At 45.5% G+C, this 25,484-nt stretch overlaps 1 protein-coding gene across 1 annotated transcript in view; it reads right to left on the bottom strand.

Annotated features, from left to right (window-relative positions):
* Positions 1 to 12,208: 12,208 nt before the first annotated feature.
* ccdc12 (coiled-coil domain containing 12) overlaps positions 12,209 to 25,484 on the bottom strand; it is a 65,305-nt gene continuing 52,029 nt past the window's right edge. Inside the window, exons 3-7 of the mRNA XM_070894769.1 lie at positions 23,571 to 23,650; positions 20,868 to 20,929; positions 15,949 to 15,983; positions 15,656 to 15,732; positions 12,209 to 13,865 (exon numbers count right to left, since the gene is read on the bottom strand). Coding sequence (XP_070750870.1) covers positions 13,786 to 13,865; positions 15,656 to 15,732; positions 15,949 to 15,983; positions 20,868 to 20,929; positions 23,571 to 23,650 — 334 coding nt within the window. The 3' untranslated portion in view covers positions 12,209 to 13,785. The remainder of the gene's footprint in view (positions 13,866 to 15,655; positions 15,733 to 15,948; positions 15,984 to 20,867; positions 20,930 to 23,570; positions 23,651 to 25,484) is intronic.

The following is a 25,484-nucleotide window of genomic DNA, read 5'->3' as shown; positions in this document are numbered from 1 at the left end:
ATGTTGTGTGAAGCATATTGCGATGTGATGAGGATTTTAAATTTGAGGTGTGAAGGCCCTGGAGCCAATGTAGGTCAAGAAGTGCAGGGGAGATAGGCAAATGGGATTTGGTATAGGTTAGGATATAGATAGTATTATTTTGGATAAGCTAAACTTTACAGGGGGGGGGGGGGGGGGGGGGGGGGGGAAGGGTAGAGATTGGGTAGGTGGAGGATGAGAAGCCGGCCAGGAGAGAATTGGAGTAATTGAGTTGGAGGTGACAATGGCATGGATATGGATTTCAGTGGAAGATGGACAAAGAGTCCAGGCTCAGATGGTTTACATCCAAAAATACTGAAATAGCAGAATAACCACATTTTTCTATTTGGAAGCAAGAATTATGTCAAAGGGCTGGAGTGTGGCAAATGAGATCATTATTTGCATTTAATTAGCCCCTTTCACGTCCTTGGAATGTCCCAAATGTTATAGCACTGTTCCAGAAATGGATAAACCAGGTAATTACAGGACAATTAATCACACCTTAATTCTGAGTAAAGGTCTCGGGTCCATAATACGAGATATTAGTGATTGTTGAGAAAGTCATGGGCTAATCAAGAACAGTTCCCATAGATTTTAAAGGCGCTATATAAATTCAAGTCACTGTTGTTGGATTTGTAACAAATAAAAACAGATAATGGTGGAAACACACAGGAGGTAGGGCAGCAGCTGTGGCGAGAGGAAGGTAGGGTTAATGTTTCAGGTTGATAACCTTTCTCTCTCCACAGATGCTGCCTGATCTTTTGGATGCTTCCAGCATTTTCTATTTTTATTTCAGATTTTCCAACATCTGTAGCATTTTGCCATTATGGATTTGTAAAGGGCAGTTGTGTTTTAACTAATTTAATAGTGTTGTTTTAAATCATCAAGGAAATGAATGGCTGCTGAATATCTGGATTTAAAAAAATGTGCTATTATTTGTTGGATGTGAACGTCGTTGGCAATGCTGAAATTATTGTCCATCCCTGAGAATGTTTGCACTTGTGGTAGAATCCAAAACTAAAGGCCATAAATAAAATATAGTTACTAATAAATCCAATAGGGAAATAAGGAGAAATGTATTTACTCTGAGTGGTTGGAATGTGGAAGTTGTTACCACAGGGAATGGTTGAGACAAATTGCTTAGATGCTTTCATAAGGAAACAAGATGAGTACATGGGAGAAAAGAGAATAGAAAAAATAAAGACTTGCATTTATAGAGTGCCTTTCATGACCACCGGGCGTCTCAAAGCGCTTTACAGCCAATGAAGTACTTCTAGAGTGTAGTCACTGTTGCAATGTGGGAAACGAGACAGCAAACTCCCACAAACTGCAATGTGATAATGACTAGTTAATCTGGGTTTTTTTTGTTATGTTGAGGGATAAATATTGGCCAGGTACTGCACACAAAGTAACATTGTTTTCAGGCAGGAATGCATATGGCAGAACCTACAGGCCTGCAGCTGCATAACCTCAGATGACTCGAGTCCTCCATCAAGTGTAATGAGAGGCAATCAACACCTTGTTGGCGCTGCAGAGGTGATCATCGAGCCCATCAATGCCACTTCAAACACTATGATGCAAAGGCTGTGGAACAATGGGGCACCTCCAGCGAATGTGCAGACGAGTTGCAAACCCTGCAAACCACCACATTGCAAAGGAAGACCGATCCATGGTGGATCAAACTGAACTAGAGACTCGAACCGAGGAGGCAGAAGTGTATGGGGTACACACCCTCACCACGAAATGTCCACCAATCATGTTAAAAGTTGAACTGAACGGAATTCCAGTATCCATGGAATTGGACATGGGTGCGAGTCAGTCTATCAGTAGCAAAAAAGGCCTTCGAGGGACTGTGGTGCAACAAGGCACAAAGGCGCAAAAGCTGAGCCCTATTCATAAAAGGTGAGAATTTACACTAAAGAGCTGATCCCTGTAATTGGCAGTGCAGCAGTAAAAGTATCCTATGACAGAGCGGTGCATGAACTACCACTATGGATTGTACCAGGAGATGGCCCCACACTGTTTGGGGCCATCTCCTGGAACTGGGACGACATCCGAGTGCTTTCGTCCGTCGACGACACGTCACGTGCCCAGGTTTTGAGCAAGTTCCTGTTGTTGTTTGAGCCAGGCATTGAAAATTTCTCTGGGGCGAAGGTGCAGATCCACTTGGTTCCCGGTACACAACCCATCCACCACAAGGCACGTGCGGTGCCATACATGATGCGAGAGAAAGTGGAGATCGAGCTGGACAGGCTGCAACGAGGGCATCAGCGCGCCGGTTGAGTGCAACGAGTGGGCCAGTCCGATTGTTCCAGTTCTCAAGGGTGATGGCACGGTCAGAATTTGCGGGGACTATAAAGTAATGATTAACCATTTTTCACTGCAAGATCATTACCTGCTACCCAAGGCAGACGACCTATTTGTGACGCTTGCAGGAGAGAAGACATTCACCAAGTTGGACCTGACCTCGGCCTACATGACGCAGGAGCTGTGGAATCTTCGAAAGGCCTCACCTGCATCAACACGCACAAAGGTCTGTTCATCTACAATAGATGCCCGTTTGGGATTCGATCGGCCGCGGCTATTTTGCAAAGGAACATGGAAAATCTGCTAAAGTCGGTTCGGCACACCACGGTTTTCCAGGACGACATATTGATCACAGGTCGGGACACCATCGAACACTTGCAGAACCTGGAAGAGGTTCTAAGTTGGCTAGATCGCGTGGGACTCAGGTTGAAACGGTCGAAGTGTGTTTTCATGGCGCCAGAGGTCGAGTTCTTAGGGAGAAGAATCGCAGCAGACGGTATCAGACCCACCGATGCCAAGATGGAGGCCATCAAGGACATGCCTAGACCATAGAACGTGACGGAGCTGTGGTCGTTCCTGGGACTCCTCAATTATTTTGGTAATTTCCTACCCGGGTTAAGCACCTTGTTAGAACCTCTACATGTGTTGCTACACAAGGGAGATAACTGGGTATGGGGGAAATCACAAGAGACTGCTTTTGAGAAAGCCAGAAATCTGTTATGTTCCAACAAACTTCTTGTTCTGTATGATCCATGTCAACATTTAGTGCTAGCTTGCATCTTCGTACGGGGTCGGGTGTGTGTTACAACAAGCAAACAAATCGGGAACATTGCAACCGGTCGCTTATGCTTTCAGGAGTTTGTCCAAGGCCGGAAAGGCTTACAGCATGATTGAAAAAGAAGCTCTGGCTTGCATATAGGGGATAAAAAAAAATCCACCAGTATCTGTTTGGGCTTAAGTTCGAGTTAGAAACTGACCATAAGCCGCTCATATCGTTATTCTCAGAGCGCAAAGGTATTAATACCAATGCCTCTGCTCGCATCCAAAGATGGGCGTTCAAGCTGTCTGCATATAACTATGTAATTCTCCACAGGCCAGGCACAGAAAACTGCGCTGGTGCTCTCAGTCAGCTACCATTGCCCACCACCAGGGTGGAAATGGCACAGCCTGCAGACTTGCTCTTGGTGATGGATGCATTTAAAAACGAAAAGTCACCCATTACGGCCCGCCAGATCAGGACCTGCACCAGCCAGGATCCTTTACTGTCCCTTGTAAAATAATGTGTCCTCCATGGGAGCTGGTCCAGCATCCCAGCGGAGATGCATGAAGAGATCAAGCTATTCCAGCGGCGCAAAGACAAAATGTCCACACAGGCGGACTGTCTTTTGTGGGGTAATCGCGTGGTTTTGCCCAAGAAAGACAGGGAAACGTTCATACGCGACCTACACAGTACCCACCCAGGCACAGTAATGATGAAAGCTATAGCCAGATCCCATGTGTGGTGGCCCGGCATCGACTCAGATTTGGAGTCTCGAGTGCGCCAATGCAACTGAGCAATGCACCCAGGGAGGCACCGCTAAGTTTGTGGTCATGGCCCTCCAAACCGTGGTCTAGGATCCACGTCGACTTCGCTGGCCCGTCTCTAGGCTAAATGTTTTTAGTTGTTGTGGCTGCTTATTCAAAATGGATCGAGTGTGTAATAATGTCTGTAAGCATGTCCACTGCCACCATCGAAAGCCTTGGAGCCATGTTTGCCACGCACGGCCTGCCTGATGTCCTCATCAGCGACAATGGGCTGTGCTTCACCAGTGCTGAATTCAAGGAATTCATGACCCGCAATGGGATCAAGCACGTCACATCTGCCCCGTTCAAGCCCGCATCTAATGGCGAGGCAGAACGGGCAGTCCAAACCATCAAGCAAAGCTTGAAATGCGTGTTGGATGGCTCCCTGCAGACCTGCCTGTCCTGAGTCCTGCTCAGCTACCCCACTCGCTCACCGGGGATCCCCCCTGCGGAACTGCTCACTCAAAACAAGGTTCTCTCTAAGTCCACCCTGATCTCCATGATCATGTCGAGGGCAGGCGGCATCAACAAAGCATGTACCATGATCGTGAAATTTGTCACGTGATATTGAAGTCAATGACTCTGTATTTGTACTCAACTATGGACATGGTCCCAAATGGCTTGCTGGCCCTGTCATAGCCAAAGAAGGGAATAGAGTGTTTGAGGTCAAACTTGCAAATGGACTAACTTGCAGAAAGCATTTGGACCAAACGAAACTGCAATTCAGAGACAGCCACGAGTAACCTGAAGAGGACACTGTTATATATGTAAACTTGTATTTACTCTGTACAGCCACCAGAGGGCTCATCCCCTGGAGTCCCAAGGGAGCCTATAATCCCTTGGGAGCACAGGTATTTAAGGAGGCCTCACAGGTTGGAGAGGCACTCTGGAGACCTGCAATAAAAAACTACGGTCACACTTTACTTTGAGCTCAGTGTTCAATCTGACTCTTTCTCCATACATAACTGGCAACGAGATACAGATAGCGAACCCAAAGATGCAGAGAACAGTGGGCATCCTGGAGAAATTCTCAGAGGGAGATGATTGGGAAACTTTTGTGGAGCGACTCGACCAATACTTCGTAGCCAACAAGCTAGATGGAGAAGAGAATACTGCCAAACGAAGGGCGATCCTCCTCACCGTCTGTGGGGCACCAACGTATGGCCTCAAGAAGAATCTGCTTACTCCAGCAAAACCCACGGAGAAATCGTACGACGATTTGTGCACACTGGTCCGAGAACATTTGAACCCGAAGGAAAGCGTTCTGATAACGAGGTATCGGTTCTACACGTACAAAAGATCTGAAGGCCAGGAAATGGCGAGTTATGTCGCCGAGCTAAGACACCTTGCAAGACATTGCGAATTTGAAGGACATTTGGAGCACATGCTCAGAGACTTTTTCGTACTTGGCATTGGCCACGAAACCATACTTCGCAAGCTTTTGACTGCAGAGACCCCAACCTTGAGTAGGGCCATAGCAATAGCCCAGGCATTCATTGCCACCAGTGACAATGCTAAGCACATCTCTCAGCACATAAGTGCTGCTATAAGTACTGTGAACAAAGTGATGTTGTTTTCAAATCGCAACGTACAGGGCAGGGCAGCTGCACGTCCGCAGATGTCTTAGAGTCCACCATCAAGGGTGATGAATGCAAGGCCATTAACACCTTGTTGGCGCAGCGGGGGTGATCATCATTTCCATTCATGCCGATTCAAAGGATACGTTTGCAAGGGCTGTGGAACAATTGGACACCTCCAACGTATGTGCAGGCGAGCTGCAAATCCTATTAAATCTGCAAACCACCATGTTACAGAGGGGGACAGATCCACGGAGGATCACGACGAATCAGAGCCTCAGACCGAGGAGGCAGAGGTACATGGGTGCATACATTCACCACAAATTGTCCCCCGATAATGCTGATTGTTGAACTAAATGGACTCCTGATGTAAATGGAGCTGGACACGGGCGCGAACCAGTCCATCATGGGCAAAAAGACTTTCGAGAAACTGTGGTGCAGCAAGGCGTCAAGACCAGCCTTAACTCCAATTCGCACGAAACTAAGAATTTCCACAAAGGAACTGATTCCCGTAATCGGCAGTGCTACCGTAAAGGTCTCCTTCGATGGAGCGGTGCACATCTGGGTGGTTCCGGGCGATGGTCCCTCGCTGCTCGGCAGGAGCTGGCTGGGAAAGATACACTGGAACTGGGACAACGTGTGCCCAGGTCTTAAGCAAGTTCCCTTCGCTGTTCGAACCAGAGGCGTCGGGAAATTCCAAGGAGCAAAAGTGCAGATCCACTCAATTCCGGGGGAGTGACCCATCCATCATAAGGCGAGAGCAGTACCGTACATGATGAGAGAAAGGGTAGATATCAAGCTAGACCGGCTGCAAAGAGAGGGCATCATCTCACCGATCGAGTTCAACGAGTGGGCCAGTCCTATCGTCCCAGTCCTCAAGGGAGACGGCACCGTCAGAATCTGTGGCAATTACAAAGTAACTATTAATCGTTTCTCCCTGCAGGACCAATACCCACTACCAAAGGCCGACGACCTCTTTGCAACGCTGGTGGGAGGAAAGACGTTCACGAAGCTGGATTTGACTTCAGCCTACATGACGCAGGAACTGGAGGAATCATTGAAGGGCCTCACCTGCATCAGCACACAAAGGTCTTTGCATAATAACAGATGCCAGCTTGGAATTCGATCAGCAGTGGCGATATTCCAGAGAAACATAGAAAGCTTACTGAAGTCGGTCCCGCGCACCGTAGTCTTAGGACGACATCTTAGTTACAGGTTGGGACACAGTCGAGCATCTGTAGAACCTGGAGGAGGTTGTTAATCGACTCAACTGTGTGGGGCTCAGGTTAAAACGCTCGAAGTGCATTTTCCTGGCATCTGAAGTGGAGTTCCTGGGAAGAAGGATCGTGGCGGACGGCATCAGGCCCACCGATTCAAAGACAGAGGCAATCGAGAACGCACCAAGGCCACAGAACTTGACGGAGCTGCGGTCATTTCTAGGACTCCTGAACTACTTTGGTAACTTCTTACCGGGTCTCAGCACACTGTTAGAACCACTGCATGTCTTACTGCGTAAAGGGAACGAATGGGCATGGGGCAAAAGCCAAGAAAATGCTTTTATAAAAGCTAGAAAATTGTTATGCTCAAACAAATTACTTGTATTGTATGATGCATGTAAGCGTTTGGTACTAGCATGTAATGCGTCGTCATATGGTGTCGGGTGTGTATTGCAACAAGCTAATGATTTTTGGAAATTGTAACCGGTTGCTTATACATCCAGGAGTTTGTCCAAGGCTGAGAGAGCCTACAGCATGATTTTTAAAAAAGCGTTAGCGTGCGTCTATGGGGTAAAGAAAATGCATCAATATCTGTTTGGGCTAAAATTCGAATTGGAAACTGACCATAAGCCACTCATATCCCTGTTTTCTGAGAGTAAGGGGATAAACAACAATGCATTAGCATGCATCCAGAGATGGACACTCACATTGTCCGCGTACAACTACGCCATCCGCCACAGGCCAAGCACAGAAAACTGCGCCGATAGTCTCACCAAGCTGCCACTGGCCACCACGGGGGTGGAAATGGCGCAGCCCGCAGATCGAGCCATGGTTATGGAAGCATTTGAGAATGAGCAATCACCCATCATGCCCGGCAGATCAAAACCTGGATGAGCTAGGACCCATTATTGTCCCTAGTCAAAAACTGTGTGCTTCACAGGAGCTAGACCAGTGTCCCAGTGGAAATGCAGGAAGAGATAAAGCCGTTTCAGCGGTGCAAAGATAAAAAGTCTATACAGGCAGACTGCCTTCTGTGGGGCAATCGAGTAGTGGTTCCCAAGAAGGGCAGAAACACCTTCATCAGTGACCTCCACAGTACCCATGTAATGATGAAAGCAATAGCCAGATCCCACATGTGGTGGCCCGGTATCGATGTGGTCTTAGAGTCCTGCGTGCACAGATGTAATACATGCTCGCAGTTAAGCAATGCACCCAGGGAGGCCCCACAAAGTTTGTGGTCTTGGCCCTCTAAACCGTGGTCGAGGGTACATGTTGATTATGCAGGCCTGTTCTTGGGTAAAATGTTCCTTGTGGTGGTAGATGCGTACTCCAAATGGATTTAATGTGATATACTGTCGGCTAGCACATCCGCTGCCACTACTGAAAACCTGCGGCCATGTTTGCCACATACGGCCTACCCGATGTCTTAGTGGCCATGTTTTACCACTGCGGAGTTCAAAGAATTCATGACCCGCAATGGGATCAAACATGTCACATCTGCCCCGTTTAAATCAGCGTCTAATGGTCCGGCAGAGAGAGCAGTGCAAACCATCAAGCAGGCCTTCAAGAGGGTAACGGAAGGCTCACTGCAGACTCGCCTATCCCGAGTCCTGCTTAGCTGCCGCATGAGACCCCACTCACTCACTGGGATCCCACCTGCTGAACTGCTCATGAAAAGAGCGCTTAAGACAAGACTCTCGTTAGTTCATCCTGATCTACTTGAACAGGTAGAGAGCAGGCAGCTTCAACAAAGTACATACCATGACAGCGCAAATGTGTCACGCGAGATTGAAATCAATGATCCTGTATTTGTATTGAATTATGGACAAGGTCCCAAGTGGCATTGTCGTGGCCAAAGAGGGAAGCAGGGTGTTTCGGGTCAAACTTTCAAATGGCCTCATTCACCAGGAACACTTGGACCAAATCAAACTCAGATTCACAGACTATCCTGAGCAACCTACTTTGGAGCCTACCTTCTTTGACCCCGCAACATGCACACCAGTGGAAACCGGCACTGCGGATGGCCACGAAGCAGAACCCATCATCCACAGCAGCCCAGCAGGACCCACCACACCAGGCAGCCCAGCAAGGCCAGCTGCACAGCAGCCCAGCGAGGGCCCAACAATTGACTCACCAACACCAGCTTTCACACCGAGACGATCAACCAGGGCAAGAAGGGCCCCAGATCGAATCACCTTATAGTTACACTGTTGACTTTGGGTGGGGGGGGGGGGTGCGGTGGGTGTTGTTATATATGTAAACTTGCATTTACTCTGTACAGCCACCAGAGGGCTCATCCCCTGCAATCCCAAGGGATCCCCTAATCCCATGGGAGCACAGGTATTTAAGGAGGCCTCACAGGTTGAAAAGGCACTCTGGAGACCTGCAATAAATGACTAAAGTCACGCTTTACTTTGAGCTCAGTGTTCAGTCTGACTCTTTCTCCATACATAACAGACACCACCAACTTCGACCCTCCGATACACACACAAGTGGCAACTGACATCACGGTTGACCACGAAGCTGAACTCATCATGCCCAGCGAAGGCCCAACCAACTCACCTGCACCTGTGTTTGCACCGAGACAATCGCCGAGGGAGCGGAAAGTCCCAGATCGTCTCGCGTCTCACCCTGTAAATAAGTGTACTACTGAATTTAGGAGAAGTGATATTATGTATGCAACACGTTATAACCAGCTTTCTACCGCCACCAGAGGGCACATCTGTTGGAGTCCCAAGGGATCCCAGCATCCCTTGGGAGCACTGCATATAAGCAGGCCTCCCATGCTGTGCCGGTACTCTGAAATCAGAAGACTAAGATCACACTTACCCAAGTCGACAGTACTCAGTCACATTGCTTTATTTGAGACATAACAATAAGAACATAAGAAATAGGAACAGGAGTAGGCCATATGGCCCCTCGAGCCTGCTCCACCATTCAATAAGATCATGGCTGATCTGATCATGGACTCAGCTCCACTTCCCTGCCCGCTCCCCATAACCCCTTAGCGATTCAGAAACCATCTATTTCTGTCTTAAATTTATTCAATGTCCCAGCTTCCTTCTGAGGCAGCAAATTCCACAGATTCACAACCCTCAGAGAAGAAATTTCTCATCTCTGTTTTAAATGAGTAGCCCCTTATTCTAAGATCGTGTCCTCTAGTTTGAGTCTCCCCCATCAGTGGAAACATCTTCTCTGCGTCCACCCTGTCAAGCCCCCTCATAATCTTATGTCTCGATAAGATCACCTCTCATTCTTCTGAATTCCAATGAGTAGAGGCCCAACCTACTCAACCTTTCCTCATAAGTCAATCCCCTCAACCCCAGAATCAACCTAGTGAACCTTCTCTGAACTGCCCCCAAAAAAAGTACATCCTTTCGTAAATATGGAAACTAAAACGCAGTATTCCAGGTGTGGTCTCACCAGTAACTTATATAGCTGTAGTAAGACTTCCCTGCTTTTATACTCCATCCCTTTTGCAATAAAGGCCAAGATACCATTGTCCTTCCTGATTACTTGCTGTACTTGCATACTATCCTTTTGTGTTTCATGCACAAGTACCCACAGGTCCCGCTGTACTGTGGCACTTGCAAACTTCTTCCATTTAAATAATAACTTGCTCTTTAATTTTTTTCTGCCAAAGTGCATGACCTCTCACTTTCCAACATTATACTCCATCTGCCAAATTTTTGCCCACTCGCTTAGCCTGTCTATGTCCTTTTGCAGATTTTTTGTGTCCTCCTCACTCATTGCTTTTCCTCCCATCTTTGTATCATCAGCAAACTTGGCTACGTTACACTCAGTCCCTTCTTCCAAGTCGTTAATATAGATTGTAAATAGTTGAGGTCCCAGCACTGATCCCTGCGGCACCCCACTAGTTACTGCTTGCCAACCAGAGAATGAACCATTTATCCCGACTCTGTTCTCATTTCGTTAGCCAATCTTCTATTCATGCTAATATATTACCCCCAACCCTGTGAACTTTTATCTTGTGCAGTAACCTTTTGTGTGTCAAATGCCTTCTGGCTGTCCAAATACACCACATCCACTGGTTCCCCTTTATCCACCCTGTTCGTTACATCCTCAAAGAACTCCAGCAAATTTGTCAAACATGACTTCCCCTTCATAAATCCATGCTGACTCTGCCTGACCAAATTTTGCTTTTCCAAATGTCCTGCTACTGCTTCTTTAATAATGGACTCCAACACTTTCCCAACCACAGATGTTAGGCTATAGTTTCCTGCTTTTTGTCTGCCTCCATTTTTTTTAAATAGGGGCATCACATTTGCAGTTTTCCAATCTGCTGGGACCTCCCCAGAATCCAGGAAATTTTGGTAAATTACAACCAATGCATCCACTATCCCTGCCGCTACTTCTCTTAAGACCCTAGGATGCAAGCCATCAGGTCCAGGGGATTTATCTGCCTTTAGTCCCATTATCTGAGTGCCACCTCCTTTGTGATTGTGATAAGTTCCCCCCCCCCCCCCCACTATAGACCCTAGACTATCCACAATCGGAATATTGTTTGTGTTCTCGACCGTAAAGACTGATACAAAATATTTGTTCAGAGTTTCTGCCATCCCCATGTTCCCCATCACTAATTCCCCGGTCTCGTCCTCCAAGGGACCAATATTTACTTTAGCCACCCTTTTCCTTATTGTATACCTATAGAAACTCTTGCTGTTTTTATATTTTGCGCTAGTTTACTTTCATAGTCTATCTTCCCTTTCTTAATAATTTTTTAATCGTTCTTTGCTGGCTTTTAAAAGCTTCCCAGTCGTCTAGTTTTGGCCACTTTGTATGTCCTTGTTTTTAAATTGGATTCCGTCCTTTATTTCTTTAGTTAGCCACAGATGGCTATCTTTTCTCTTGCACCCTTTCCTTCTCACTGGAGGACACCAGGGATAACTCCTCTGCTCTTCTTCGAAATAGTGCCATGGGAACTTTTACATCCGCCTGAGGGGGCAGACGGGGCCTCGGTTTATCGTCTCATCCGAAAGACGGCAACTCCAACAGTGCAGCACTCCCTTAGCACTGCACTGGAGTGTCAGCCTAGGTATGTGCTCAAGACCCTTGAGTGGGACTTGAACCCACAACCTTCTGACTCAAAGATATGCTGAAAGGCTGAGATGAGACAGATGGAATGGGAGGGGATTCGTGTGGAGTATAAACATCCGCACAGACTAGTTGGGCCGAATGGCTTGTTTCTGTGCTGTATATTCTATGTAATTCTATGTAAAAAAAAAACTGAAGCAAACTACTCATTTAGTATCTCTGCCATTCCGTCATAAGATTTACTTTTCATCTCTAAAAGGTACGAACACAAATCAAATAGAATTCAGCTGCACCAGGTTTATGGGTCAGAATGTCAGTACTGCTGGAATGTGGGTGGCCCTATGAGTCATGTTGTCAGGGCTGGTGGGTCTGGCCCATGTGCTAAAGTCTGAACAGTCCTAGTTGAGAGTATTTGACCAGTCATTTACTTCAATCGTCAACACGTGATTTATTTCACTGTAACTCAGTAGGTTTGGTTTGTACTTTGTTTTATTATAAATCGGTACAGCATTTCATACAAAAACATAAAAAAGGGTTGTCCAAAACATCAGAGCAGAAATGACAACCAGCAAACGAGGGGGTAATCTATGTCGTGAAACCCCAACTCCAACTCGTGGCAACAGCACACACACAGATAGACACGGACACACCCCACACAGACAGATTCATGGACAGACCTGGCGTGCAGAGATAGACAGACAGACACAAACACATCTCCACACAAACAGGAATACAGACAAACCCCAACAGACAGACAGACACACACGACTGAGCCATACAACCTTCACAGATACACAGAGACACACCACACAGACACAACATTCTGGGCTGACGTTCAAGAAGAAACTCTCAGCTTTTAAAAGTAAAATTGCTGGAACATTCAGCAGGTCCGCTTGTGTGTTTAACGTTTGGAGTATGAACTCTTCACCATTTGTGACGGAGGGTCTTTATCTGAAACATTCACCTGCCTTTCCGCTTTCAGATACTGCCCAGCATGTCCTGCACGTCCAGCATTTGGGGATTTTTTTTGTTTCAGATATTCAATCTTTGTAGATTTATATTATTTTTGAGCTCAGATTACAGGTCTGCAGCCACTGGCATGAATTACACTGTGATTGCAGTAGGTTTTAACCTCCACACTAGTGCAGGCTTCACTCTCAGATCCCGATACAAGCTCTGATCCTTGTACAATCTCATGCCCCCATTCCTCCCGCCCCGCCCACCCACTCCACAATGCACAGCAATTCGCTTAGATTTCCCGAAGGACCAAGTGAGCTGAAGATAGAGACCATGACAATAAGGATACGTTAATCATCTCTCGGAGAAGGGATCACTGCAGTTAATTATGCTGCAGATTAAAAAGAGAGGCTTTGTGCTGAGCTTGGTAGGTTTCTCCCCTTAAAAACATCAAGCAATTCACTGCATCAAAATCTGGGAGAGAACGCACAAGAGGAGGCAGCACCCCAAAGTGAACAACTTCTTGTGCGTATCTACACAATACTCTGGTTAGACCACACCAAGTACTGTGTCCAGCTCTGGTCAGCAAGACACAAGGGAGTCATCCAAACCTGGGAGACAGTGCAGAGAAGGCTGATCTCTAGTGTCAGAGGGACTGAGTTATAAGGAGAAACTCAGGCTTTTCGACCTGGAAAGGAAGTGACTGAGAGGGATCAAGTGGAGGTGTACAATGTAGTAAATGATACAGAAAAAGAAAATACTGGGACACTGCAAGATAAACCGTGACAAGGGGACAAGCACATTTAGTACTGATGTCAGGAAGTGCTTCAGACATCAACAGAATCTACTTCCAGGTAAGGCAGCAGAGACATTGGAATCATTGAATAAACAGCTGGACAGTCACGGTGGGGAGGACTGCGGAATCTTCCTGGAAGGGCCAAACGGCCTCCATCATCTTTGCTGTGACCTACGCAAGATGCACCAGGGTGGAGGTGAACAAAAGACTCCAGATGACGTGGCAATATTCTTATTCTGAGAAGTTGGCTGGTTTGTGCTGGCCCAACCCCTAATGTCCACGTGAGAGCCTCGAGTCACTCAGAGTCGTAATCCTCCTGTTTCACTGCTCCAACCGCAGATGCCAGGTCATCTTCATTGCCTTTTAGTTTCTCCCCTGTGGGATTGAAAATAAATAATTAACTATATTAATGTTAGTTTATTATTTTTAAATTTAAGAAGCGGCTTTATTCTCTTCCCCCACAAACTAATATAAACTGATGGCTGGCGGTTGTGTCCAGAATTTCAGTGCTCACTGCTTCTATGATCACACTTGAACAAAGTCAGACAGAATATAAATACAACCCTATGCATGTGTGACTAATTGAGTGTATGTGTAAGCAAGAATGACAGAGCGAGGGAGAGAATGAGAGCAAGAGTGAGTGAAAATTAAAGTATGAGTGAGAGAGTGTTAGAGAGTGAGAGATAATGAGAGCGAGAGTATGCGAGAGATTGTGAGTGCGAGAATGAGAAAGTGAGAAACTGAGAGAAACAGAGAGAGGGGGTAATGAGAGTGAGTGAGATAGAGAGGGAGATTGCGACAGAAAGCGAGTGCGAGAGATATATTTTGTGACAGTATGTTGGGTGCTGCAGGATCCAGTTTGGCTGTGATGCCCCTCCCCCAATGGTGGAACAGCACTAGTTGTGCTATGTCGCCAGCTGTCTATTTAACTGTGGCTTTCTCCATGTTTATTTATTTCTCACAAAATGTTCTTCCTCCTCTCCTGAGGTAATGACACCCAACGGGCACTGTGGGAGGTTGGTCTGCAGGTTGTTCAACACTGACTAGCATCACAGCCACAGCCGACATTGATCCTGATTTCACCCAAAGTGTACACACACGTTTCACAGGGACAGGTTGACAAAAGCACAGAATGGTAGAAATTATAGCACAGGAGGCCGCCATTTGGCCCATCGCACCAGTGCTGGGGACAGCCCTTTAATCTTTAAAGCCATTTCCCTATATTCTTATATTCCTCCTTTTCAAATACTTATCCAATTCACTTTAAAATTACATTATAGTCTCTGCCTCGGTAACCACTTGAGGTAAAGCATTCCATAATGCAAGAATCATTATGGTCCAGAAATTGCTTTCAAGCGTCAGCCTTGGCTCAGCTTCCATTTGAGCACATAATCCGAGGTAACTTGTTCCACAACTCTATTTCCTTCTGGGTGAAAAGGTTTCCGCTGACTTCCCTCCTTACTCCTAGCTTGCAGCACTGAGGGTATGCTGCACTGTTGGAGGTGTTGTCTTTCGGATGAAAGGTTAAACTGAGGACTCTCTGCCTTCTCAGGTGAAAGTAAAAAATCCCACAGCACTATTGGAAGAGCAGGGGAGTTTTGACAGTGTTCTGGCCAATATTATTCCCTCAACCAACATCATTAAAAACGTACTACCAATCTCATTCCTATTGTCGGACCTTGCCGTTAGCAAATTGGCTGATGCGTTTTCCTACAGTAAAACAGTGAAGCACTTTGGGACGTCCTGAAGTTGTGAAAGCTGCTCTATAAATGCAAGTTCTTTCTTTTTCATGGGTCAACCCTACCTAGTCCTTTCTCACCATCTCTCGCAATTACCCTCCTCTCACCAATGCCTTTGAACTAATTTTCCACTTCAATGTCATTCCCCAGAAACTCCTTCCACAACTTGATTTCCCTGTGGGTGAAAAAGTGCCTGCTGACTGCCCTTCTTACTCCAAAGCCTGTTCATTTTTAAATTGCGTCTCTGTGTTTTGAACCCTTCACCAGTGAACAAATTGCCTCGATCAGTGTTTGGCAACTTCCTTTCATAATCATCAATGCTTCAGTCAACTGACTTTGAATGTGATGAAGCAAGTTCATTTGCTCGGGGTGTAGCCTTTAAATCAGTGAGAACCAGCTTGTGATTTCCCTTCATTAATTACTAACGGATTAGTTCTGCTATCGCTCTCTGCGTCCTCTTCTCCAGCTTTTCCAGTTTCTTGGCCACATCCCTTTTCAGATCCCTGCAACAGAAAACCAGTCTTTACCACCACAGCACCCTTTGAAAATGTCCTCTAATCCAGCGTCAACTTGGCAATTGCAGAAAGGCCTCAGGATGGCTAGTTTGAGACATTGAAAAAACGTCACATATCGAAAGTAGGACAGGTAGATTAACTTATACACATTAGATACATTTATTTCGAAAATAACATCTTGGAATGCAAAAGTCAGTCACGTACCAATCAGGCTTCCTGGGTGCAAGGTTCACCAAGTCCTACAAAGTAAAAAGTTAAAACATTAATCATATTTTAATAACAGTTTAAGAATGGGAAATCAGCTACTGCAGCTCTTCAAAAGCATATTGAGAACCAGGAAACAGGACAGACCATCAATGTCCTTTCACCTCTAGGACATGGGTTCAAATCCAGTCCAGATCTACGAGATGACTACTGGCTGTAAACATCCAACAAGAAACAAACATAAACATTGGCACAAGAACTGGCAGTCCCACACAGAAAGGTTGCATGACAGCTGATGTGGGCAAGAAATTGTCACAGATTGGGATCAAAGCACATTACCGGAAGCTTCACTATGTATCTTGGAGTCACAGCTGAGATTCTTCACCTCTCATTTATAATCTTGGCTGAAACATACAGAACAGAAAGGAGTCTGGGAACTTCTTTGGCATAAGTGGAAGTCAAAAATGGGACATTTGCCAAGCAGTTGACAACCCAACACTGGTATCACATTGAAACTAGAAGCCTCGGTCAAAATGTCCACCCTTTTGAAGGGAAAGGGAACGGGCATCAACCCACTTGGCGAGTGTGGTCCATGGGATGGGCTGGGAAGCAGTTGGGGGTAGGTGAGGCTGACACGGGTTGAAGTGTCTCCAAGATGGCACACATTACAGGAAGCTTCACTGTGTATTTAGGGTCACAGCTGAGATTCTGTTACAGAGGATCTACCCACGAAAATGCCCTAGGAATTATAAGGATGGTAATTAGGATGACAAGTATAATTCTCAACATTCCCAGGACATTTGCCTGAGCAGCTTGCAGCAGGCTGGTCCATAACATTCCAGGTTTAAAAAAAAAATTCATTCATGGGATGTGAGCGTCGCTGGCAAGGCTAGCATTTATTGCTCATCCCTAATTGCCCTAAACTGAGTGGCTTGCTAGGCCATTTCAGAGGGCTGTAAAGAGTCAACCACATTGCTGTGGGTCTGGAGTCAAGGATTACTAGTCGAGTAACATAACCATTGTGCTACCATTCCCTTAAATCCAGAGTACCAACAATATTGATGAACCAACTAGGGGCCAGGCTATTTTAGATATAGTATTGTGTAATGAGACAGGGTTAATTAGTAATTTTATACTAAAGGATCCTCTGGGGAAGAGTGATCATAATATGATAGAATTTCATATTAAGTTTGAGAGTGATGTGGTTAAATCCAAAACTAGGATCTTAAATTTAAAATAAGCCAATTGCAGAGGTATGATAGGCAAGTTGGCCAAGGTAGATTGGGAAATTAGATTAAACGTTACAACGTTAGATAAGCAATGGCAAATATTTAAATAGTTCAGAATTCTCAACTAATATACATTCCCTTGGGGAATAAAAACTCCACGGGAAAAGTGGTACATCCGTAGCTAAGTAGAGAAATTAATGATAGTATTAGATTAAGAGAGGCTTATAATGTCGTCAAATAGTAGTAAATCAGCAAAGGATGGCCAAGAAATTGATGGAGGGGAAAATAAAATATGAGAATAAACTAGCAAGAAATATAAAAACAGATTGTAAGAGCTCTTTTACAAGTATGTAAAAAGGAAGAGATTATCGAAAGTAAACGTGGGTACCTCAGAGGCAGAGATAGCAGAAATTATAATGGAGAATAAAGAAATGGCAGAGACGTTAAACAAATATTTTGTGCATGTCTTTACAGTAAAAGACACAAAGAACATACCAGAAACTGTGGGGAACAATGGGCCCAAGTTTCCACATGATTTGCTCCTGATTTTTAAGAGCAACTGGTCGAGAACGGAGTATCTTAGAAATCGCAATTCTCCACATTTAAGTTTTCTGCAGTTCTAGTCAGGTAGAACAGTTTCACTTTTGAACAGAATTTTTTTTTCAAAAGGGGGCGTGTCCGGCCACTGACGCCGGATTTGAAAGTTTCCACAGTGAAAACGTACTCCAAACTAACTTAGAATGGAGCAAGTGAAGATTTTTGTAGGCCTGAAAAAACCTTGTTGACACATTAAAAAATCAGGCGCAGGTTACAAATTAGGCGTCCAGAACGAGGTGGGGGGGGGGGGGGGGGGAGGGAAGTCATTAAATTCTATAATAAATCCTTATTTATACTTATACAAATAAATCCAACCTGAATAAAAATTTATAAGCAAAGAAAAGATTAAATAATCCTTGTTCCTACCTGTGTGAAAGTGCTTCAGGCAGGGAGAATGCTGCAGGAAGCCTCACAAGTTGAGGCAGCCGTTTCCGGGGGGGGGGAAACGCAGTGAGGGCCCGACCGACCGACGGCAGCAGCCGTTTCCGGGGGGGGGGGAAACGCAGTGGGGGCCCGACCGACCGACGGCAGCAGCCGTTCCCGATGGCGGGGAGGAGGCAGTGAGAAGTTGAGGCAGCCATTCCCGAGGCTCCCCATGCCGTCGGTCGGGCCTCCTGCAGCCTTCTCACTGCTGCAAGAAGCCTCAGTGCTGATCATGGAAGGGCAATGTGCTTTTATTAAAAAATGAACACTGCAAAGAACTACAAAAATGGCCGAGTGCCAATGTTTCCTTCACACTCCGCGTGCGCGAACGCTCCAACGCGCAGGGTTGCCGCACGAAAAAAACTCATTTAAATGGTACCCGCCCCCTCCCACTTACAAAATCGGCGCGAGTGGTAGGCTCCGCCCCCTGCACGCCGCGCCAGGCAGACATGGAGCTGCAAGGCGCTCGAGAATAGCGCGTTTTTTTTTAGGCGCCGTTTTAGGCGCGAAAAACGGGCGCCCAGCTCGGAGGGGCGCCTGTTTTGCCGCGTGTGGAAACTTGGGGCCCAAAGGTCTAATGAGAGTGAGGAACTTTAAAGTAACTATTAGTAAAGAAAAAGTACTGGAGCAATTAATGGGATTAAAAGCTGACAAATCCCCTGGATCTGATGGCCTGCAACCTAGGATTTTAAAAGAGGTGGCTGCAGAGATAATGCATGTATTGGTTTTGATTTCTAGCATTCCCTAGATTCTAGAACAGACCCCGTGGATTGTAAGGTAGCAAATGTAACCCCGCTAAGAAACGGGGTAAAAGGGAAAATAGGGATCTACAGGCCAGTTAGCCTGACATTAATAGGGAAAATGCTAGAATCCATTATTAGGCACGTGGTAACATGGCACTGCATAATTAGGCACAAGTCTCCTTTTTGTCCTGAGTGGATGTTCAAGCTGCCAATCAATCTTGCGGTTAACAAAATACATTTACACAGTGCCTGCAACCGGCATCCTCACAACCTCAGTAGTCTTAGCTATTAATTTATTCTTGCCTCGCGTTAATTGAAAGGATTGACACATGGTGCAGTACAGTTCCATGCATCGGCCCTTCTCTGGTACGTCAACCGATCTTCATATCCATGTCTAAACAGTGAGTGCTGGTATGCAATTGAACCATGGAGGGTGTCACAGCCAAGTACAACTCTATTCTCAACAACTGGCCACACAGCTGGAGTCAATGCATACCCATCAGTGCAAAATGTGATTTGTTTCCGACTAAACCCAGGAGCACCGATACCAATTATAGCATTCTGACTATTTACATAGAAAACATAAAAAATAAGAGCAGTTGTTGGTCATTCGGCCCTTCGAGTCTGCACCGCCATTCAATATGATCATGGCTGATCATCTATCTCAACACCAGATTCCCGTTTTTTCCCCATACCCCTTAATGCCTTTTGTTTCTAGAAATCTATCTCTCTCTTAAATATATTCAGTGACTTGACCTCTACATGGTAGAGAATTCCACAGGTTCACCACCCTCTGAGTGAAAACATTTCTCCTCATCTTGGTCTTAAATTTCCTACCCCATATCCTGAGACTGTGACCCCTTGTTCTAGACTTCCCAGCCACGGGAAACATCCTCCCCGCATCCAGTCTATCGAACCCAGTCAGTATTTTATACGTTTCAATGAGATCCCCTCTCATTCTTCTAAACTCTAGTGAATACAGGCCTAGTTGACCCAATCTCTCCTCATACGACAGTCCTGTCATCCCAGGAATCAGTCTGGTAAACCTTCGCTGCACTCCCTCTATGGCAAGTATATCTTTTCTTAGGTAAGGAGACCAAAACTGCACACAATACTCCAGGTGCGGTCTCACCAAGGCCCTGTAGAACTGTAGCAAGACATCCTCGTTCCTGTACTCAAATCCTCTTGCAATGAAGGCCAACATACCATTTGCCTTCCTAACTGCTTGCTGCACCTGCATGTTTGCTTTCAATGACTGGTGTACAAGGACACCTAGGTCCCTCTGTACCTCATCACTTAACACAATCACCATTTAAGAAAGACTTTGTCCTTATGTTTTTCCTACCAAGGTGGCTAACTTCACATTTATCCACGTTATACTGCATCTGCCATGTGTTTGCCCACTCACTCAACCTATCTAAATCACCTTGCAGCGTCTCTGCATCCTCCTCACAACTCACAATCCCACCTAGTTTTATCGTCAGCAAACTTGGAAATATTACATTTGGTTCCCTCATCATTTATATATATTGTGAATAGCTGGGGCCCAAGCACTGATCCCTGTGGTACCCCACTAGTCACTGCCCAACACCCCTGAAAAAGATCCATTTATTCTTACTCTCTGTTTCCTGTCAGTTAACCAATTTTCAATCCATGCCAATACATTACTCCCAATCCTATGTGCTTTAATTTTGCACACTAACTTCTTATGTGGGACTTTATCAAAGGCCTTGTGTCCTGGCTGGGACCAGCACAGACTTAGGATAGCATCTCGGGCCTTCTTTGTATAGACGGCTCATTCACTCACTGAGCTACCAGAGCTCCATCTCTAGTTTCCCCTATTGTGAACCATTCCAAACTGGACAGTTCAACGTTAAATTGCAGTTGCCATAAAAGATAGCAGTACAGGACAAAAGTCATTACGTACCACTTCTTCGATGACTGGTTCAGGCTTCCCTGCTTCAAGCTGGTCCCTCACCTTATCCTCCACTGTTGGTAAAAACACAGAGTGAGTACCCGTGAACAGATGAGTAATTTGAAGTCAGCTCATATGTACAGCAACAAATGATGTTGGAAAAGTCGCACAGTAAACTGCCTCTTCATCTTCCTTCAAGGTGCCAGCTCACACCGGCAACGAGCCTGCAGTGCCTTGTTCAAGTAGCCAATCATCATGTGGTATTGCACCAAGAGGGACCGTCACAGTTGAGCCCAATGATGGACTTTCCATCAAGCCTCACAGGCTAGCGATCACCAACAGTGATTTCTCCCTCCGCCAGCCCAGGGCCCCTTTGCCAGCTATAGGCAGAGCTCAACCAACTCTGCGCGGGTCAGACTTGAGACATTCCTGGGCTGCACAACGCACCACAGCAATCAGTGCGTTAATCATCGAGACATGAAGACAAGTAAAGCCATACTTTTCATTCCCCTCCATTTTAAATGTCATTCCTTAGCCAAAAGGCACAAAGTATTAGTAAGCTGCTCCCAATCCTTTGTCAATAGCCTCTCTAAACCAGCCCTGGGAGCCAGATGAGAAAGGCCGAGGAAGCCTGAGGTTTTAACTATTCTTTACTCCACTATTGGAGAAGTCAGCCATTTTTCTAATATTTTGCTCTTGGGATGCAGGCATCGCTGATAAGGCCGGCATTTTTTGCCCGTCCCGAGTTGTCCTGGTGAAGTTGGTAGTGTGCCTTCTCCTATTGGAAAGTGTGAGGTCATGCACTTTGTCAGAAAAAAATCAAGGAGCAAGTTATTATTTAAATGGAGAAAGATTGCAAAGTGCTGCAGTACAGCGGGACCTGGGGGTACTTGTGCATGAAACACAAAAGGATAGTATGCAGGTACAGCAAGTGATCAGGAAGGCCAATGGCACCTTGGCCTTTATTGCAAAGGGGATGGAGTATAAAAGCAGGGAAGTCTTACCACAGCTATATAAGGTATTGGTGAGGCCACACCTAGAATACTGCGTGCAGTTTTGGTTTCCATATTTACGAAACAATATACTTGCTTTGGAGGCAGTTCAGAGAAGGTTCACTAAGTTGATTCCGGGGATGAGGGAGTTGACTTATGAGGAAAGGTTGAGGAGGTTGGGCCTCTACTCTTTGGAATTCAAAAGAATGAGAGGTGATCTTATCAAAACGTAGAAGATTATGAGGGGGCTTGACAAGGTGGATGCAGACAGGAAGTTTCCACTGATGGGGGAGACTAGAACTAGAGGGCATGATCTTAAAATAAGGGGCTGCTCATTTAAAACAGAGATGAGGAGAAATTTCTTCTCAGAGGGTTGTAAATCTGTGGAATTTGCTGCCTCAGAGCGTTGTGGAAGCTGGGACATCGAATAAATTTAAGACAGAAATAGACAGTTTCTTAAACGATAAGGGGATAAGGGGTAATGGGGAGCGTGCAGGGAAGTGGAGCTGAATCCATTATCGGATCAGCCATGATATTGAATTGCGGAGCAGGCTCTAGGGGTCATATGGCCTACTCCTGTTCCTATTTCTTATGTTCTTATGTTCTTAAACTGCTGCAGTTGTTGTGGCAATGGTGCTCTCACGATAGTAGAAGTCATATGGTCCCAAGAACTATTCTTGCAAGCTACCTGGAACTGCATGTGCTGGGGTACAAGCTCTCTCCAGCCCCCCTCACCAATTTTATCTCCTCTCCTCCCCGTGCCAACTCATACTGAGGCATACTGTCCGAAGGACCTGATTGCAGCAGATCTGAAAATAAACTACTTTTACACAACGGTGCTGGAGACCCATGACTTGAGTGGTCTCAATGGTCTTGGATCCATGTCTTCAAAGTAGGCGTCGGCTTATGCAAAGGTTACACGAGACATCTGGCTGTTAGCTCATCAAATCAGTAAGATTATTAAACATTGAAGTCAGGTGTCATAGATTGATTGCACATGTAGTACATGCAATAGAACTTAAACATACACTTAGAAGGTAATATTTACAACTGCACTTGATAATCGTTGGTTGGGGATTCAAACGTGTTACAATTTTGAGCTTAGTATCTTAGGCCTTTACTAATCCAAACACAATTTACAACCAGTTTTTGTACATTACTCTAACTCCCTCCATGTTACTCCCTCTACATGACAATCCACACAATTCTGCATTACATACTTATATAAAAGTTAAAATACAACTCACTATATGGAGAATTTAAATGACTTTGCTCTCTTCAATAACTTTAGTTTTCCTTACTTAACAAGCTCTTTTTCCGTTGCGCTAACGATTATAACTCCCTTACTTTATCTTATCACGTTTCACTCTTGGTAAAATAGCAATTATATGGAACAAGTGAAATCTTTAATAAGTCTGTTTTTGTTTCTGTATCATTTGTACCAATAAAAAAGGATGATGTATGCCCAGAGATTTTCCTTTGCAGAACAAACTGTTTACCCACACTATTACCAAATGATTAAAGTTCTCGTAAATTTATAAATCAGTAGGCAAATGTACAGCTTCAAATAAGTGTCTCATGAATTCATCCTGAAACAGACCATTGTTACAGAGTCAGCCCAGGCCCAACAGCCCAGTAGTACTTTAAACTGATGTACTTGAGAAAAAGGCACTGAAAAGGGGTTTGGGGGTAGCACGTGGGTTGCGTCGCACATGGTACTAACCTGAGGCTGGCTTGGCATTGGGCACTTGCCGTTCTTTCAGTTCTTTATCTTCTGGGACATAGTTACGGAGTTTTAATTCTCTGGAAGAGGAACAACAAAGTAGTAGTTCAAAAATGAAAAAAAGGTTTTACAATGTTGTGTCGTTTAAAAAAAAATAGAAACCACCACCATTCACAAGTTGTTGGTTTCAGCTATCTAACTGGATCAAGGTGTTAGCCTTGGCTCAGGTAACACTCTCCTGAATCAGAAGGCTGTGGGATCAAGTCCCACCTCAGAGAATTGAGCACATCATGCAGGCTAACACTTCAGTGCAGTACTGTGTGTGTGTCAGAGGTATCGGCTTTCAGATAAGATGTTAAACCAAGGCCTTGTCTGCTCTCACAGTTGGATATAAAAGATCCCATACCACGATTCAATGAAAAGCAGGGGCATTCTCCCGGTATCCTGGCCAACACTTATCCCTCAAACTACATCACAAACTTTGTGGGGTGCAAATTGACTGCTACATTTCCTACTCATCATCATAGGCAGTCCCTCGGAATCAAGGAAGACTTGCTTCCACTCTTAACATGAGTTCTTAGGTGGTCGAACAGTCCAATACGAGAACCACAGTTCCTGTCACAGGTGGGACAGATAGTCGTTGAGGGAAGGGGTGGGACAGGTTTGCCGCATGCTCTTTCCGCTGCCTGCGCTTGATTTCTGCATACTCTCGAGGGTGACGAGACTCGAGACTCGAAGGCTCTGCGCCCTCCCGGATGCACTTCCTCCACATGGGGCGGTCTTTGGCCAGGGATTCCCAGGTGTCAGTGGAGATGTTGGACTTTATCAGGGAGGCTTTGCGGGTGTCCTTGTAACGTTTCCGCTACCCACTTTTGGCTTGCTTGCCGTGAAGGAGCTCCGAGTAGAGCGCTTGCTTTGGGAGTCTCGTGTCTGGCATGTGAACTATGTGGCCTGCCCAGCGGAGCTGATCAAGTGTGGTCAGTGCTTCAATGCTGCGGATGTTGGCCTGGTCGAGGTCGCCAATGTTGGTGCGTCTGTCCTCCCAGGGGATTTGTCGGATCTTGCGGAGACATCGTTGATGGTATTTCTCCAGCAACTTGAAGCGCCTACTGTACATGGTCCATGTTTCTCAGCCATACAGGAAGGTGGGTATTACTACAGCCCGGTAGACCATGAGCTTCCTACAATGCAACAGTAACTACACTTCAAAAAGTAATTAATTGGCTATGAAGCAATTTGGGACATCCTATGGGCGTGAAATGTGCTATATCAATGAAAGTTCTTCCTTAGGAACGCAGAAGTGTAGTTTGAAAAATATCATACACAATAGAAGGATGGAATAAAGGAAAAAGGGAGGTGGGAGGAAAGAAATGATGAAAAGAGAGGAAGCATTTATACGGTGCTTCATCACATCCCAAAGCACGTCATAAAATGCATTACTTTGAAATGCAGATCCTGTTGTCATGTAGGGGAACACAGCAGTTATTTTAGATAGAGCAACATTTCATTAACTGGTCTTCAATTTATCACCGTTTATCTGTTTTTGGCAGTGTTGGTTGAAGAAGGAATATTGCCAGGGGACCCTTGACATCCACTTAAGCCAGTGGAACAGATAGACGTTGGTTTAATATCTCATCACGCTCTTCTGTCCCTCAATTCCTTTCCCTATCAAATATCTACAGTTCCCTCTTGAATATCCTGACATTCTCCAGCTACACAACAAAAAATGCTGGAAAAACATCAGGCCCATCAGCACCTGAAAGAGCAAAAGTGGAGGTTAATATTTGACCCTTCGGCAGAACAGTTCTGACAAAAGGTTACCCCAAACTTTTCTTCGCAGATGATGACATGGCTGCAGTGTCTTTTTCAGCATTTTCTGCTTTTATTTCAGATGTGAAGTTTTTTTTTCCCTCA

Source organism: Pristiophorus japonicus, chromosome 1 (assembly GCF_044704955.1).
Source record: "Pristiophorus japonicus isolate sPriJap1 chromosome 1, sPriJap1.hap1, whole genome shotgun sequence".
In the NCBI taxonomy this organism is placed as follows: Eukaryota; Metazoa; Chordata; class Chondrichthyes; family Pristiophoridae; genus Pristiophorus; species Pristiophorus japonicus.
Note: the sequence above shows the minus strand (reverse complement) of the source record. Positions and strands in the feature narration are given on the sequence as shown.